Source organism: Patiria miniata, unplaced genomic scaffold (genome assembly GCF_015706575.1).
Source record: "Patiria miniata isolate m_02_andy unplaced genomic scaffold, ASM1570657v1 HiC_scaffold_17, whole genome shotgun sequence".
Lineage (NCBI taxonomy): Eukaryota > Metazoa > Echinodermata > Asteroidea > Valvatida > Asterinidae > Patiria > Patiria miniata.
In genome coordinates, this window is record NW_024037055.1 from 8063729 (window position 1) to 8078412 (window position 14684).

The 14684-nt window shown below is 38.6% G+C and overlaps 1 protein-coding gene across 1 annotated transcript; it reads right to left on the minus strand.

Moving 5' to 3' along the window:
- Window positions 1-3244: 3244 nt before the first annotated feature.
- Window positions 3245-9197, minus strand: LOC119723730 (protein MIS12 homolog). Its single transcript, XM_038194546.1, has 9 exons — window positions 9043-9197; window positions 8019-8205; window positions 6629-6696; window positions 6455-6499; window positions 6141-6263; window positions 5312-5392; window positions 4816-4936; window positions 3925-4025; window positions 3245-3722 (listed from the first exon to the last, which is right to left on the minus strand). Exons 2-9 carry the CDS (start codon window positions 8134-8136, stop codon window positions 3672-3674), a joined length of 708 nt encoding a protein of 235 aa, XP_038050474.1. The 5' UTR covers window positions 8137-8205; window positions 9043-9197; the 3' UTR covers window positions 3245-3671.
- Between the last annotated feature and the right edge of the window lie 5487 nt (window positions 9198-14684).

Here is a 14684-nt window from a genome sequence, read left to right on the forward strand (position 1 = left end):
TTTCGTCATCAATGATATATTGCCAATTAAAATGTCTGAAAATACATGAAAACTTATCTGAAAGAAATCCAATTTATCTCCAAATTACAGGGACAGATAACGCTTTTAAGCACCAACAACTGCACATTGCTAACTTGAGTTCATAACTCACATCTAACAACTGCGCAGTTGTAATAACCTATCTTGTCGTAAAATATATTTTTCAAAAAAGAGCAGCGACGTGACATGACTTATTATGCAGCATATAGGGAGGTTGTTGGTTACCAACTAAAAAGGCGGCGACGATCATTGTGTTCAAAGACCGCTGGCATTCACGCTTTGAATGGTCGAGGCTTGCGGTCACAGTGCTGTAGCTATAGACACTCCCGAGGGATTGGTATGTTAATGGTCAAAATGTAAATCGCCCAAGAGTTCTGACTCCTTGGGTTCTTGCTCTATGGTCAGACGTAGATTTCTTAAAATTGGGGATGACACGTTAAAATTGTTTCAAGATATTCCTAAACTACCGCATCTTTGTGGTATATGGTGAAAACGGCGCTGAAAATAAAGCCTAAATTAAGAAATGGCGATGGTTTTAAGAAAGACGGTCAAAAACCAGTTTATCCACACGCAAATCTATAAGATATGGTCAACACAATAGCACTGCATGGACAAAGAACTGCAATAATTGTAATTCGGTCTACATGACTGCCATAGACGTGGACAAACTAGTTTTTGACCAGTCTTCTGTTAAATTGCCGCTATTTCTTAACTTGAGCTTTATTTTCAAGACCGTTTTCACCATATACAACCAAGATCTTGTAGTTTAGGAATATCTTAAAAACAATTTCAACATGTCTCTTCAATTTAGAAAAAGTGTAAACTTTGTTTTGGGACCACCCTGTATAAGGCATAATAACACTAACAGTACTATTATTTGTTCTGTGCGCTATTGGTATGTACGTGTAGCTCTGAAGTTATTAATTATTCTCTTTGCCTTGCTTAGGAGCAGAGGTAGTCAGGAAAATCACGTGGTTGGCAAATCCAATCGTTTTAAAACTAACTAATTGTCTCTATTTTTAACAAAAATGGTGCTTAAATGGTGCCTAAATTATCGTTTGGGTTTGCGGTAACATCATGTGGTAATAACTACTGCTCAGTAGATATCTAGTTCTCAAAAGAACTTGTCCTGCTTATTATCAACTTTCGCTAAGTAGTTTGATTTCTGATAAGAACAGTCCTGCTTTAAGTTCTGAAAGAACTTGTCTTTGGTCTCAACGTTTTGTCTAGCCTGCTCTAGGCTTCGTCGGGAGACTAAATTATAAACAGCAAACACAGCATGAATTTTAGGGGAACATCTACTAGATCACTTGAAGTAGCTCATAGAACCTACTAAAATAGAGAGTAAGTTTCAGGTTTATTAGAAAATATTCAGAGAAAAAATTGATTGGATGAATACATTTATTGGGGAACTATTTAATGTACAGAAATATTGGAGAAGAGTACCTTGAGATACTTTAAGCGCATGTACTTAAATACTAATGATGTTGTGAATTTTCAGTAGTTGGTCAAAACTGCTTCAGAAAATGTTAAAACCGTGGTGCTTTCACAACAAAAGATTACTCCATCTTGCTCACTTAAGATTCATTTGTTTTGTATATAATATTTGCAGTGTTGTAAAGTTGACACAGATATGACAGAGATCCGGCACCTTGACACATAGTTCGTCATTAGACTTTTATCAAAATTCAAAACCAAAATCTTGTGGGGAAAAAAATGACAAAACCAGTATTGTTGTGACTTTCTAATTGCAATCAAACAAAATAAATGATCACAAAAAATTTCTAACAAAATTAATCTCCCATTTTTTGGGGATCATAATTGTATTATTCACAAGTTAGTTCACAGAACTGGATTAAAAATGAAAAAAGAATGGTTTTGTTACACATAATAGTCCTACTAGATTGTTATAGTGGGTTTTACTCTTAAAGGGAATATACATCATTGGCTTTTGCTGTAATTTTCAGAAATGAACTATTTGAGGGGTTAGTATAATAGATCAAATATTGTTACACTGACATGTTTGAAGTTTTGTGTTCGAAAATGCTGGAAAAACCAAGAAAAACAAAACTGTTCAAGTAGTCTGGTTCCCCGACTCCACTAAATATAAAATGGATCAATTTACAGATGCTGGAAAATTGTAAGGTAAGGGTACCAGTCTAGCTGGCCTGCACCCGTTCATGAACATGTAACCAATAGCGAACAAAATTTGGACTGAATTAATGGTGAATTTGGAGCAGTGGTTGAAAAATAGTTAGGTTTCCCCAACGGTGGTCGGCCGACCACCGCTGGAAATTTTTACAAAAATACTATTTTCTTGAAAATGACTTCACACCAGGTGCCATAAGTTTACAGGATGCTTTAGACTGTTATTAACCAACATCCTAGTAAGGTATTTCATAAAAACTTGGTAGTTTTATTTTTCGATGTTTGCAAATGTTGTATATTCCCTTTAATTTATGTTATTTATAAGCATTGTACGCTCAGGCATGTCTGATAGCTTGTTTGAAAATTTGAAGGTTTACTCCCGTAGGACTCAAACCCACGACCTCCTGCTTGACTTGTGATTGACTTGGTTTTTTTTTATTAACCCTAGCCTCCTCCACTCCATCAAAATCCATCCATCCCCCCCCCCCCCCCCCCCCCCCATTTTGGTGGATTAGGGGGACTTGGTCCTGCAGGCCTGGTTTGACTAAATATTGATGGAATATGATGGACTGGGCCTGGAGGCCTAAAGCAAAGCATGCATTGGAAGCAGTGTGATTGATTGATTTTGGTGGACTTGGTCCAGCACTTAGTAAAATACAGTAGGGAGTTGAGTTAATGTAATAATCTTTAGGCCAAAAAAAAAAAATATTCGGTCTCTGGTCAGACCGAAGTTCCGGAATTGACGTGGCAATGCGGCTTTTTTTTTTTTGGTATTTTTTTTTCTTTCAAGCTTGGATTGTACAGACAAGGTGGGGTACTATTTTGTTTTTTGGTGTCCTCATGTACATTGGTGTCCTCCATAATTTGCCTTGGTGCTTTCGATCATTTGCCTTGGTGCAATTTCCCATTCCTTGGTGCTCTTTGGTAAAAAAAATTGAGGTGCGGCAATAGAGGGCGCTGTTGAAGCTACCGCGGAACATTTTGGGAAAACAAAGATTGACGCGCATGATTAAAATCGACGCGCGCGCTGACCAGAGACCGACTAATTTTTTTTTTGGCCTTACATGAAGTATCTGTTATTGTAGCTAAAAAAAGAAAATTGTGCTTCATTTAATACTTAGCTAAAGCATTTATACATATTTACACAAATTAAAGGCTATGTACAATTCACTGGAAGCTATTGTCCCTTTTCTTTGCATGATAATAATAATTAAAGGGGCACTCGAATCTCGTTATTACAAGATCGATGGGACTAGCCAAATTACCTCTTTATAACAGGAATGTTGTTATAAAAGGACAAAGAAACACAAAGAGAACCCGAGATTTGGGACCTCAGAATTCGCTCTTTATAAGCAGAACCTCTTTATAAAAGTGCTCTTTATAATGAGAGTCGACTGATTTGGAAAATGCTCAAAAAGTTTTAAAGCATTTCCAAAATTAGTTATCCCCTTTAAACCAAAAGTTGCATCACCATGCTATGAGGGTTACGAAGTTGAGAAGGGCATCACAGCAGGTAGGTTTGTGTATTGCTGTTCCTGGTTGGAATTAAAAAAACACCAAAACAAAAAATTAGAATATTTCACAAAACACGGATCCTGATTGGCGCTTTCGTATTCTACAAAACTTGAACCCTCAATGCTGATTGGTCGATACCATGGCAACGGCAGTCTTCATTGTAGCCCATACGAGAAGAAACGCGGAAAATAGCAGAATACTATGATATGAATTATCACACACCTGGGCATCTCGGAGGTTCTGCTGAAGGACTATCGTGAGCTGATCTTGAAGCTTCCGGGCCTTGCCAGCCATGAAGACGATGGATTCACTCAGATCTGAAACTACGCCAAGAGAAAAACAAACATCAAGACAAGACAATGGATTTTCACCGGTAAACTTTTTCAGACATCTAGCCCATAGAGATTTGGCCCATTTATTGGCATCACAGGGCAATTCCGTTTCAAACTTTGGGCCAAGTTACAGGTATAGTCCATCATTTGTAATTAGTGCATTTTGTTCGGTTGAAGCAACAAAAATGCTAAAAATCTAAAGAAGGGTGCTGAATAATTACCTGATGAAGTTGCAGCTCAGCTTCAGCTGTATGTTTCGAGAAAAACAGCATTCTAGGATCTCGATTTCAAATCAAAAGTTGCTGAATCATGTTTTGAATCGGGCCTGAATTCAGTGCTCGAGACACGTTCTCACAGCCGATTGCAGCTCTGCGATGTCGCGCACCGATCCGACGAATTATAGCAACCACGCGCGCGTGTGCGTCGTGTCAACTTGAGCGTGCTTCACAGAATAAAAAAAACGAACTACAAACAGAAATTTCCAACGGTGCTTCTTAAGACGCACCGTTGGAAAGGTCTTCTTTTGTTGATTTCTTCAAAATGACGGCTTGCCAGAAAGAATCATTTCACAGGGAGTTTAGTCCCCTTGCTATCTTTCAACCAAGTATGTTTTTTCAACAATAATTACGTCAGTTAGTTTTTGGATAGCTGCAAATGATGGACTCTGGCTTTAATATAAGGGCTGCACAAGTCTTATTCACAAGCCACAAAACAAAATTGAAATTGCTTGCGTAGAGTTTTTTTTTCTTCAGATTTCTTGGTTTGAGAACGAAGCGCTTACTGTTGGCTTTGCTGAGTATGTGATGGAAGTTGTTGAGTTGAAGGAGTAAGACGTCCAACTGAGCTTGCGCTACCTCAGCCTCCTGCAACCATTGCCGAAGTCTGGCATTGACGTAAAGGGACTAGATGGTTCAAGAAAACAGGAATATTTTCCATGAAAGGATGCATTTAGACATTACAATTTCATCACGAGCCAATTCACAAGTCAATCACAAGTTCTTCACGAGTCAATCACAAGCCAATCACAAGTTCATCACAAGTCAATCACAAGCCAATCACAAGTTCATCACAAGTCGTCACAAGTCAATCACAAGCCAATCACAAGTCTATCAAAAGTCTACCACAAGTCTATCACAAACCAATCACAAGCCAATCACAAGTCATCACAAGTCATTCATAAGTCAATCACAAGTCTCCCCAACTCAAACCAAGTGACAAGCTATTCATATGAACTTAAACATTGACCAGAAATTTCACAAGGACTGCATCCGACTCACATTTCTGATCTGTTGTCGTAATGACTCAAGATCCCCGTCTAACTTGACGTCGTCTTTCGCACTGTAGTCTTGCCAATGTACCTGTGTAAAAATAACAGTGAAAATTAACAATGAAGGATGAAAAAGACCATTATTGCTCCAAATCTTATACTCATTTAAAGGGAAAATACAACAATTGCAAACATCGAAAAATAAAACTACTAAGTTTTTACAATTTACCTTACTAGGATGTTGGTAAATGACAGTCTAAAGCATCCTGTAAAATTATGGCACCTGGTTTGAAATCATTTTCAAGAAAATTGTATTTTTGTATACATTTCCAACAATGGTCGGCCGACCACCGTTGGAAAAACCTAACTATTTTCAACTAATGCTCCAAATTTACCCTTTTTTTCCAGTCCAAATTTTGTTTGCTATTGGTTATACATGTTCATGAACGGGTGCAGGCCAGCTAGACTTGTTCCCTTACCTTACAATTTTTCGGCATCAATACATTGATCCATTTCATCCTTAGTGGAGTCAGGGAACCAGACTACTTGAACGTTTTTGTTTTTCTTGGTTTTTTCCAGCATTTTCAAACACAAAACTTCAAACATGTCAGTGTAACAATATTTGATCTATTATATTAACCCCTCAAATAGTTCATTTCTGAAAATTACAGCAAAAGCCAATGATGTACATTCCCTTTAATGTCAATCAGAAGCCATTTGACTACTTTAGGGACTTATTTTAGAGTTAATTTATGTAATAACTGAAATGTAACTTCCCAAAATCTCCCCCCCCCCCCTTTCCATTCTTGAACCCTCCCCACCCCCAACTCCAAGCTTACAGCATCTTCAGGCAGAAGCACGTTGCTGGGAATGTGGAAGAGGTTCTTCTTGAGGTAGGACTCCAGACGGTCAAAGTTCTTGTCAAACGTCTTCAAGAAGTGTGAGAATAGTCTGTCCGATGCCTGCAAGGGAAGAAAGGACAGATTCAAACATCAGTAACGTCAATCACAAGTCCGTAACAAATCGAGTCACGATTGGCTATTGGAATGAACTGTGAAAAAGGCGTATATTTATTATTGTTCCTTTCCTATTATTGTGTCCTCAATTAATGTGACGCGTCAATATTTCACTATCATCAAAAGTTGAAACTCACTTCTCGGACAAATTCCGGGGATACGACTTCAGAATTCGCTTCAGCCTGCATAAAATGGAGACAAACGCAAACAATATTACAGGGCGAATTGGGCCCAGTTCACATAGAACATGTAGCATGCTGTTCAATATTGAATCACATATCTGTTGATATCGCTGAAATTCTTTTCCTTACCTCTTCAAGAAGGAATTTCTCCGTGGCTTCAACTGAGTCGTTGAGATAATCCACCAAAGCATTGTGGACTGGAAAATGAAAGTCAAGATGGGAGTTATTCTTCTGTCTAATTCAAATATTAGTGAAAATAAGAAAAATTATAGAAATGTAGATTCATATTTTAAAGGGAATATAGGCCTACATCATTTGCTAGCATTTTGCTGTAATTTTCAGAAATGGATGGAATTGGGGGGTTGGAAATATATAGCAATTATAGTTACACTGACTTTTTTGAGGTTTTGGGTTCAAAAATGCTATAAAAACCAAGAAAAACAATCATTTTCCTGTAGTCTGGTTCCCTGACTCCATATAAGAAGAAACAGAGCAGTTTACGTACATTGGGGAATTGTAAGGTAAGGGAACCAGTCCAGCTGGCTCGTACCCGTTCATAGGTTTGTAATCGATTGCAAACAAGTGCGATGGTCAATTGGGGCCAGTATTTGAAAAAAAAGCCAGTTTTTTCCAAAGCTGATCGGCCGATCAGCGTTGGAAATTGATACAAAAATACCACTTTTCTTGAAAATGACAGTATACCAGGTGCCATGATTTTGCAGGATGCTTTACACTGTCATTCACTAACAGTCCAGCAAGGTATTTCAAAATGATTTGGTAGTTTTATTTTTTGATGTTTGCAAATGTTGTATTTTCCCTTTAAGATCAATTATGGATATGGATATAACATTGTTGGCCAGGCACTTTGCAATCTGCATTCTGGATTAACACAAGATGGCTGTTCATAGCGAGATCAGTCGATGTATGCCATCGGTCAATCACCCTGTGCTATCGGTCGATCATGACGCTATCGGTCGATCGCGCTGCCACCAAACATCTTTTCTTTCTAATTCATGGCTCTGTAGGATTTTTTTTTAAAAGGTACATAAGGCAAAATAAAAAAAAAACATGTTTAGCGTCCTGCCTCTTTGACAAAAAGGAAGGAGGAGGCCCTTTTTTTTTTTTTTTTTTTCTTTTCAAAATGGCCGCCCGACACATTTTTCAAGACAACGCGGCCGGGCTATTTTTCAAGATGGTTACCAGCTTTTTTCAAAATGGCCGCCACTTGGACTCATTGACTATTTCCACAGCTTTATACACGGTATAATAGTCTAAAAATACGATTTCTTTCGTCAGAGATCGTTAAAATTTATCAATTTTTGTCTTTTAAAAAAAAAAAAAAAAAAAAAAAAAAGGAGGCGGCCTCTAAAAAGGAAGCGGGCGGGGACGCTAAACATGTTTTTTTTTTTACTTCGCCTAAAGTCCAAGATATCCGTCATGATCTACAGATAGCAAGCGCAGCGGGATCGACCGATCGCATATCGACCGATCAACCCAACATGGCTAAAAGTGGGCCTACCTCCGTCAATGAAGGATTTGGGGGTGAAGCCAAAGAACTGGACCTCATACTCCTTGAGGTCAGCTGCCACGCCAGTTCCAGCCTGGCTCTCATCGACTGCTGCGGCCGACTCTGCCATACCGTTATTCGAGGATTAGCAAAGTAACTAAGGCCTACTTCTGAACGGTTCTTGCTAAGCACACCAACACTGAAGAAGGAACGAGAAGAAGCCTTGAATATTAATTAAATAAAGGCAGATGATAATTGGCCGGTGCCAATAACGTTAGTTTGCCAGCTAGGTCATCGTTGATTCCTCCGGCAGCCAATATTATAAGACTATATTAAAGCTAATCAGAGAAAGCCTCCATGAAAATAAAGTTTAGGCCTACAGAATAAGAAAGGATACCCAGATACCGGCGCCGGCAAAATATCCAGTCAGAAAACTATATTTTCCACATTTTACAGTAGAGTAGGGCCTAGGCTAGCCCCATAAATGTGGCCAATTTACTGGACTACCTCCGTAAACATAGGCCACACATCCACATGTACAAAAACGTGTCGCACTTTGCCAAATTTTGATTTTCACATTTAGGCTTAGTTTGTAGGATTTTTTTGCTTTAGAAGCATACTCACCCTCTTTATAGGCTAGTCAGAAAGTGCTGCCTTTTTCAGATGTCTAATTTGTGTGAAATTTCATGTTGAAATTTTGATACGCAAACGTGTAAAATGAATCTGGAAATTTCACGAAAAATATACATCTGAAAAAGGCAGCACTTTCTGATTAGCCTATAAAGAGGGAGAGTATGCTTCTAAAGCAAAAAAAACCTACAAACTAAGCCTAAATGCGAAAATCAAAATTTGGCAAAGTGCGACACGTTTTTGTACATGTCGATGTGTGGCCTATCAGTCCAGTAAATAGGCCACATTTATGGGGCTAGGCCTAGGCCTATGGGAAATCATAAACAAGCATAACAATTAGGCCTAATTAAATATGACCATATTTACAAAACTGTCGAAATGATAAATATGTGCTTGCCAAGTTTACCTTTTTGAAAACTTAAATTTGCCGCGAGAAGTGCACTACTTTACGCACGATAACCCCTCTCCATTTGGGTGTCGGTCAATTCGATCCGTAACCAACTCGGTCCGAGTCAACTCGGTCCGTGGCCAACTCGGTCCGTGGCCAACTCGGTCCGTGGCCAACTCGGTCCGTGGCCAACTCGGTTCGTAGCCAACTCGGTCCGTAGCCAACTCGGTCCGTAACTAGCTCGGTCCCTATGGGAAAATGTACACAAAATGTTTGTTAATTTTCTTGTAAGTTGTAGCCAAACTACGGCGCTCCATGAGTGCCATCAACTTATTTATATACTGAGATAATTTATCACGCCATGTTGACATATAGCGGAAAGTAAGGCGACTTATTAATTATCTCGTCAAGTCGACTTCCCGAAGTCGAGATGACGACTCGTCGAGATAAATTATCTAGCCAAGTCGACTTCCTGAAGTCGATATGACGACTTGTCAAGATGAATTATCTAGCCAAGTCGACTTCCCGGAGTCGACATGACGACTTGCCGGGATAAATCATCTCGCCAAGTCGACTTAACGAATTCTAGATGACGACTTGTCGAGAAGAATGTTCTCGCTAAATCGACTTCCTCCATTAAGATGTCGGCTTGTTCAGACAAATCATGTCGCCAAGTCAACTACCTGAAGTTGACATGTCAACTTGTGAAGAAGTGATAACTCACCAAGTTGACGGAAACCGAGTTGACAACTTGCCGAGAAATTAGGTGTTGGGCCTTGAGCCCAATTAAGCCCAATTAGGTGTTGGGCTTTGAGCACAACACCCATGGTTTTGTAAGAATTTACTGTTTTTGTTCTCCTCAGCATATTCTCAGCAAATTCTTCTCCAGAACTGTTTGGAAAAATGGAAACATATATGAACTTCATTTGTCAATACATGAATGCCCAATCCACCGCAGATGTGTTTTTTTGCAATTACGTAATCATGACGTCATCATGGGTCACGTGACGTCACTCGAAAGTTTAATGAATTTAATCTTTGAAATTCCATATAAAATCAACCGTGAGAGACCGGAACCTGAAATTTGCGGGAATCGACATGGTAATACATGATCTTCATTTTATCTCGTGTGCGTAAAATCGCGTGACCCTTCCTTCCGGTCGAAACCGGAAGTGCCTAATAATTTAAAAGTGGAAAAAGATATGAACTTGCTTTTAACGATTTAAGTGTCTGCCTGGATTGACCTTTCAAAAAAAATAATGGGTGACGTCATGAAGTGTTGGAGCGCCCTCTAGCGGCAGGTTAAAAAACGTCAAAAACGCATTTTCACTTGATGTCTGTGGCGAAGTTTGCGGTAATCGCTTCAAAATTAATGAACATGATGACCATAATGCAGACAACACCTGTGCGCGAAAAAAATTGATTACGTCATCAGACCGGAAGTTACAATAAAAAGACCTTTAAACCTTAAACAATTGCTAGAAAATATACCGTGATAGATATAATCAAGATCTGGCTGTATACAGCACAGTAAATATAGCTCTGGAAATTTCTGGTAATGACGTCATAATGACGTCATCAAGTGTCGTATTACAAGCAATCAATACAAATGATGCTGTGATGTTCCATTCATGACGTTATGATGACGTTGCATAAAAGTCTTATCATAATGTTGTAAAAATCATGTTGTCGTGACATTGCAGTTTGGTATTTTCACAGCGTTGCTGTTATGTTGTGAACCTTTCGTTGCTGTAACGTTTTATAAAGGTGTTTTGGCAATTTAAATTGCAATTATGCTGTGCAAATCCCGTTGTAGTTACGATCCATGATGCATATGGTAATGACAAAAACATTGTGATTACTATGTACTGAATGTGTAGTGAACATAATGTTTGAATTAATGATGTTTTTATTGATAATAATTAAACATTTGGGTGCCGCCTTGCATTATTAATGTAACTCGTGAAATTTCGAACATCATCATGTTTTGTTTTGTCGTAGTAGAAATATCATGTTCGCAAATATTTTTCTAATGGTGTAAGATGGATGAGATCATGGTCAAAGCGCGACTGTTTCCCGCTCATATTCATTGTTGTATATTCAATGTATACCTCATTGCACACACCAACGTAACTATAGAAATATGATTCCCGTTCTCAAAGAAAAATATTACCATGGCGCATGCGCATCAGCAGAAATTCCACGCCCAGACCACGTGATAGCTCATTGAATCGCTCTGCTCAGTCGAGTCAGCGATCTAGCAGCAGCAGCTCACTATAATGGTCGCCGACTCGCCGTCCAATTGACGTGAATTAGCCATGGTCGCCAAGCAAGTTATTTTCACTGCAGTAGTTTCTTACAAGGTAGGAATGATTATTTTGTGTATTTTGTCCTTATTCTTATGTCGAACACATTTCTAAAAATCTGATGAGAGCTAGGATCAAAAGTAAAACAACTTTTCGAACAGTCTATCATCTTTGTTTTTTTTTAATGTTGAAAATGTTCTTCAGACTCGATCAGAATTAATGTAGATTAAGAGTGCAAATCTGTGCCTCAATTGAGATTGGAGGCTCGTCAATTCGAACAGTTTTGGAGGATATACACTGAAACAAACGTTCAAGTCATCTGGTTTTTGTTTTAATAATAAAATCTTGGTATTCTTTTCCAAGGAAATTATTTACATGTGGAACAGATTTACTTGAATTCATGTGAGACATATTAGACCTTTTATACGTGATAGGTAGGAATTAATAGAAAGTTAATAGTTCGATAGTTATAATTTCATATATAACATATATATTGCTTTAGCAAATGGCAATATATGTTTGGAAGTGTAAACATATATCGAGAAAATTTTTGATTGTGTACTATAGGCCAGTATGAGTAGGCCTATGTTTTTAATATTTTTTTCCTTCAATTTCATGAATTAATCAAAATGTAACAATATTGTATTAAGATACCCGAGCCAACAACCGTGAAATTGTTACCTAAGGTATCTTTTAATTCATAGATCTGAGTTGATTTTCTCTCAACTAAAACTGGCGCAAATTTGAGTTAGACGTTAAATAAAGGCATAAATAACACTGCTTCACCCGTTATAAAATTCCCGCTCAAAGCCACTGTGCACGGTGTAATAGCAACGTGCATTAGCATTTCAGTCTCAATTTGTCAGGCCTAAAGTTCACGTACCAGGACCGTACACCAGTGGCGTAGCCAAGGGGGGGGGGGGGGTGAAATTAACTTTTAAAATGTGTTAAAAATACACCTAGCTCGGTCGAAATGTGTTAAGTGATTACCCCATGTTCAGCAGACACTTATATTCAATCCGTTTATGTATTCTTGAAATTTATCTATACTGTAAAATTCAAGACCGTGAACCCAATGCATGCATAGCCAAATCAATCCAACTCAAAATTTTATTTCACACTACCATGTCCGCTGTAACAAAGTCATTCTTGTCGAGTCATGCGCCATAAAAAAGATGCGTGCCCCGTGCTCTCTAAAAAAAAATAAAAAAATTTAAAAACCCCAAATTTGCGTGAACCTCCCTGGCGAGAGCCGAATAAAATAATTGAATGACATTTATAGTTTTTATCGTTAGATGTCTCATTCAAAAATGAATGTATTTCATTTTTTTTCAATTAGCAATTGAAAAAAAGTAAATAAACTTTCGGGGTGTAACTCAAAAGAAGCGTGGGCAACCGATCTCTTATCAAAATAATTATGCGAATATCAAAACTGCTACTGGACGATTATTCTACAGATTTAATGAAATTGTTTTGTGAGAAATTCAAGTTAACTTTAAAAAGTCTTGAGCTCTTTGGTAATCAAATATTTTATGTATTATATTCAGGTGCCTGCATGACATCGCATGAACTTTTAGAAATGGCAGCCGATTGTGCTTGGTAATCCAGAAGGGCCAAGATTCAAGGTGCGTGTATTAAGAAACTAACCATCGCAGTCACTAAATTGATTGGTCCAAAGATATCAGCGACAAACACCTTAAATACACTTCTGAAACGAGCACCATAGACCTAATGCAATGCCGACTTCCAAGACCATAAACTTGGGGAAGAACCAACTTTTTGTTCGTTGCGTACATGCATTTGAACATGAAGTTGTTTAATCATAAAAATGCGTAAAAACAGGCTGGCGCTTTAACTCTCAACCAGGGATTTTGGCTCCTGGAAAATATTGAAAATATGAAATCGCAATTAGTAACTATTGCATATACTTCCCTATCATCTTATGAACTTGAAACTGGTAGGTAAAATTGCCGGTGAAGAGTTTTCTTGTGGAAAGCTGATAAGTTGCTACATGGGTAGATCGGGGGGGGGGGGGTGCTTGAAAATAAAGCATCAAAAAATTGTTCCACATTTTATCAGCGCATCAGCGTTCTGCAAAAGCGTTCACCAAACTGTAGTAGGGGTGACCTTGACAAAATATTTTTTCTCCATGGTGCGTGGCCACCAAGTGTCCCTATATTCTTTCCTATGCTTTGCTTGCCGCCCCTGCGCCGAGTGCAACGAATACTCAGAAGGACTACACATTAGTATGCCTTGCGCGGTCTGACCAATCGAAAGTCTACACTGCGTAGTACTTCCAGGCTATGCGTAAAACCGTCGATGGCAACGCATACTGCAGCCTGCTCCACACCCTGGAAACGAGGTTGGGTCTACGGTACTCGCTATTTGAAGTACAAGCATTGAGACGTGCATGATAGAGCATAGGGCAAGCTCTATGGATAGAGTGCTGTTGCTTCCATCAAGGCTGAGCCACGTTTTTGTGATGTTCGCTGCCCGCCACGTATAATTCAGTGTCGCGTTAAAATTTCTGGGGCCTGTTTTGGGATCAACGAAGGATTGATGCATTACTTCAAATATCGCGATCTTTGAAACTACGTTGCATAAATAATAATATCCATTGGCGGACGTTGTTGGCTGTTTGGCCTTGCTTGTGTTGTGGTTGAAAGGCCAATTTATATAAAAGTTGAATTGACTTTTTCCACGCAGGTCTCGCAAATTGTAAAAGTATCAAGTTACGGAAGTAAACAAAAAGAGAAACACACTAAAAATTTACAAGACAAAACTATAACAAACAAAAATAACTGGACCTCATTTTAAAAACTTGTTTCTTTAACTATGTTTATAGAATATTAAAATGTCAAGGCAAGTCTGATTTAATATTCATTCAGTGGCTACACACAAGCCCTTCCCTAACCTTTTCCCACCAACACAACTTGACACCTCTCCAGCCGCCCAAGGCTAGCGTCCACTCACCTGGCGAAATTGACAGGCAAAGGAAAATAGAGCCGTGTGTTCCCATGCAACAAAGCATGTAGTTCACAGACACACCGCACAATACGAGTGTTTTGGTTGGAAAATATAATTTATTCCCAAGATCAAAAAGTGGACTTTTCTTTTTGTTAAAAGATGAAGTGGCCTCTTGAAGTGTTATTCAATTGACACTGAGAAACTGTAGCTTTCCAAGGTAAAGAGGTGACTTGGACCATGCTTGGGCAACCTTGAGATGTGTGGTCCTGTAAAAATGGTTTATTTTAAGATTAAAGTTCACATGTTTAGGCCCAAAAAAAAATATTCGGTCTCTGGTCAGACCAAAGTTCCGGAATTGACGCGGCCACGCGGCTTTTTTTTTGGGGG

What these genes read in the sequence shown, in the direction of transcription:
- LOC119723730 (XM_038194546.1), bottom strand. Translation starts at nt 8,136, where the DNA reads ATGGCAGAGTCGGCCGCAGCAGTCGATGAGAGCCAGGCTGGAACTGGC. An exon ending in CAAATCCTTCATTGACGGAG is followed by an intron (nt 6,697 to 8,018) that starts GTAGGCCCACTT and finishes TTCATTTTCCAG; the next exon opens with TCCACAATGCTTTGGTGGAT. An exon ending in TACGACAACAGATCAGAAAT is followed by an intron (nt 4,937 to 5,311) that starts GTGAGTCGGATG and finishes TGAACCATCTAG; the next exon opens with TCCCTTTACGTCAATGCCAG.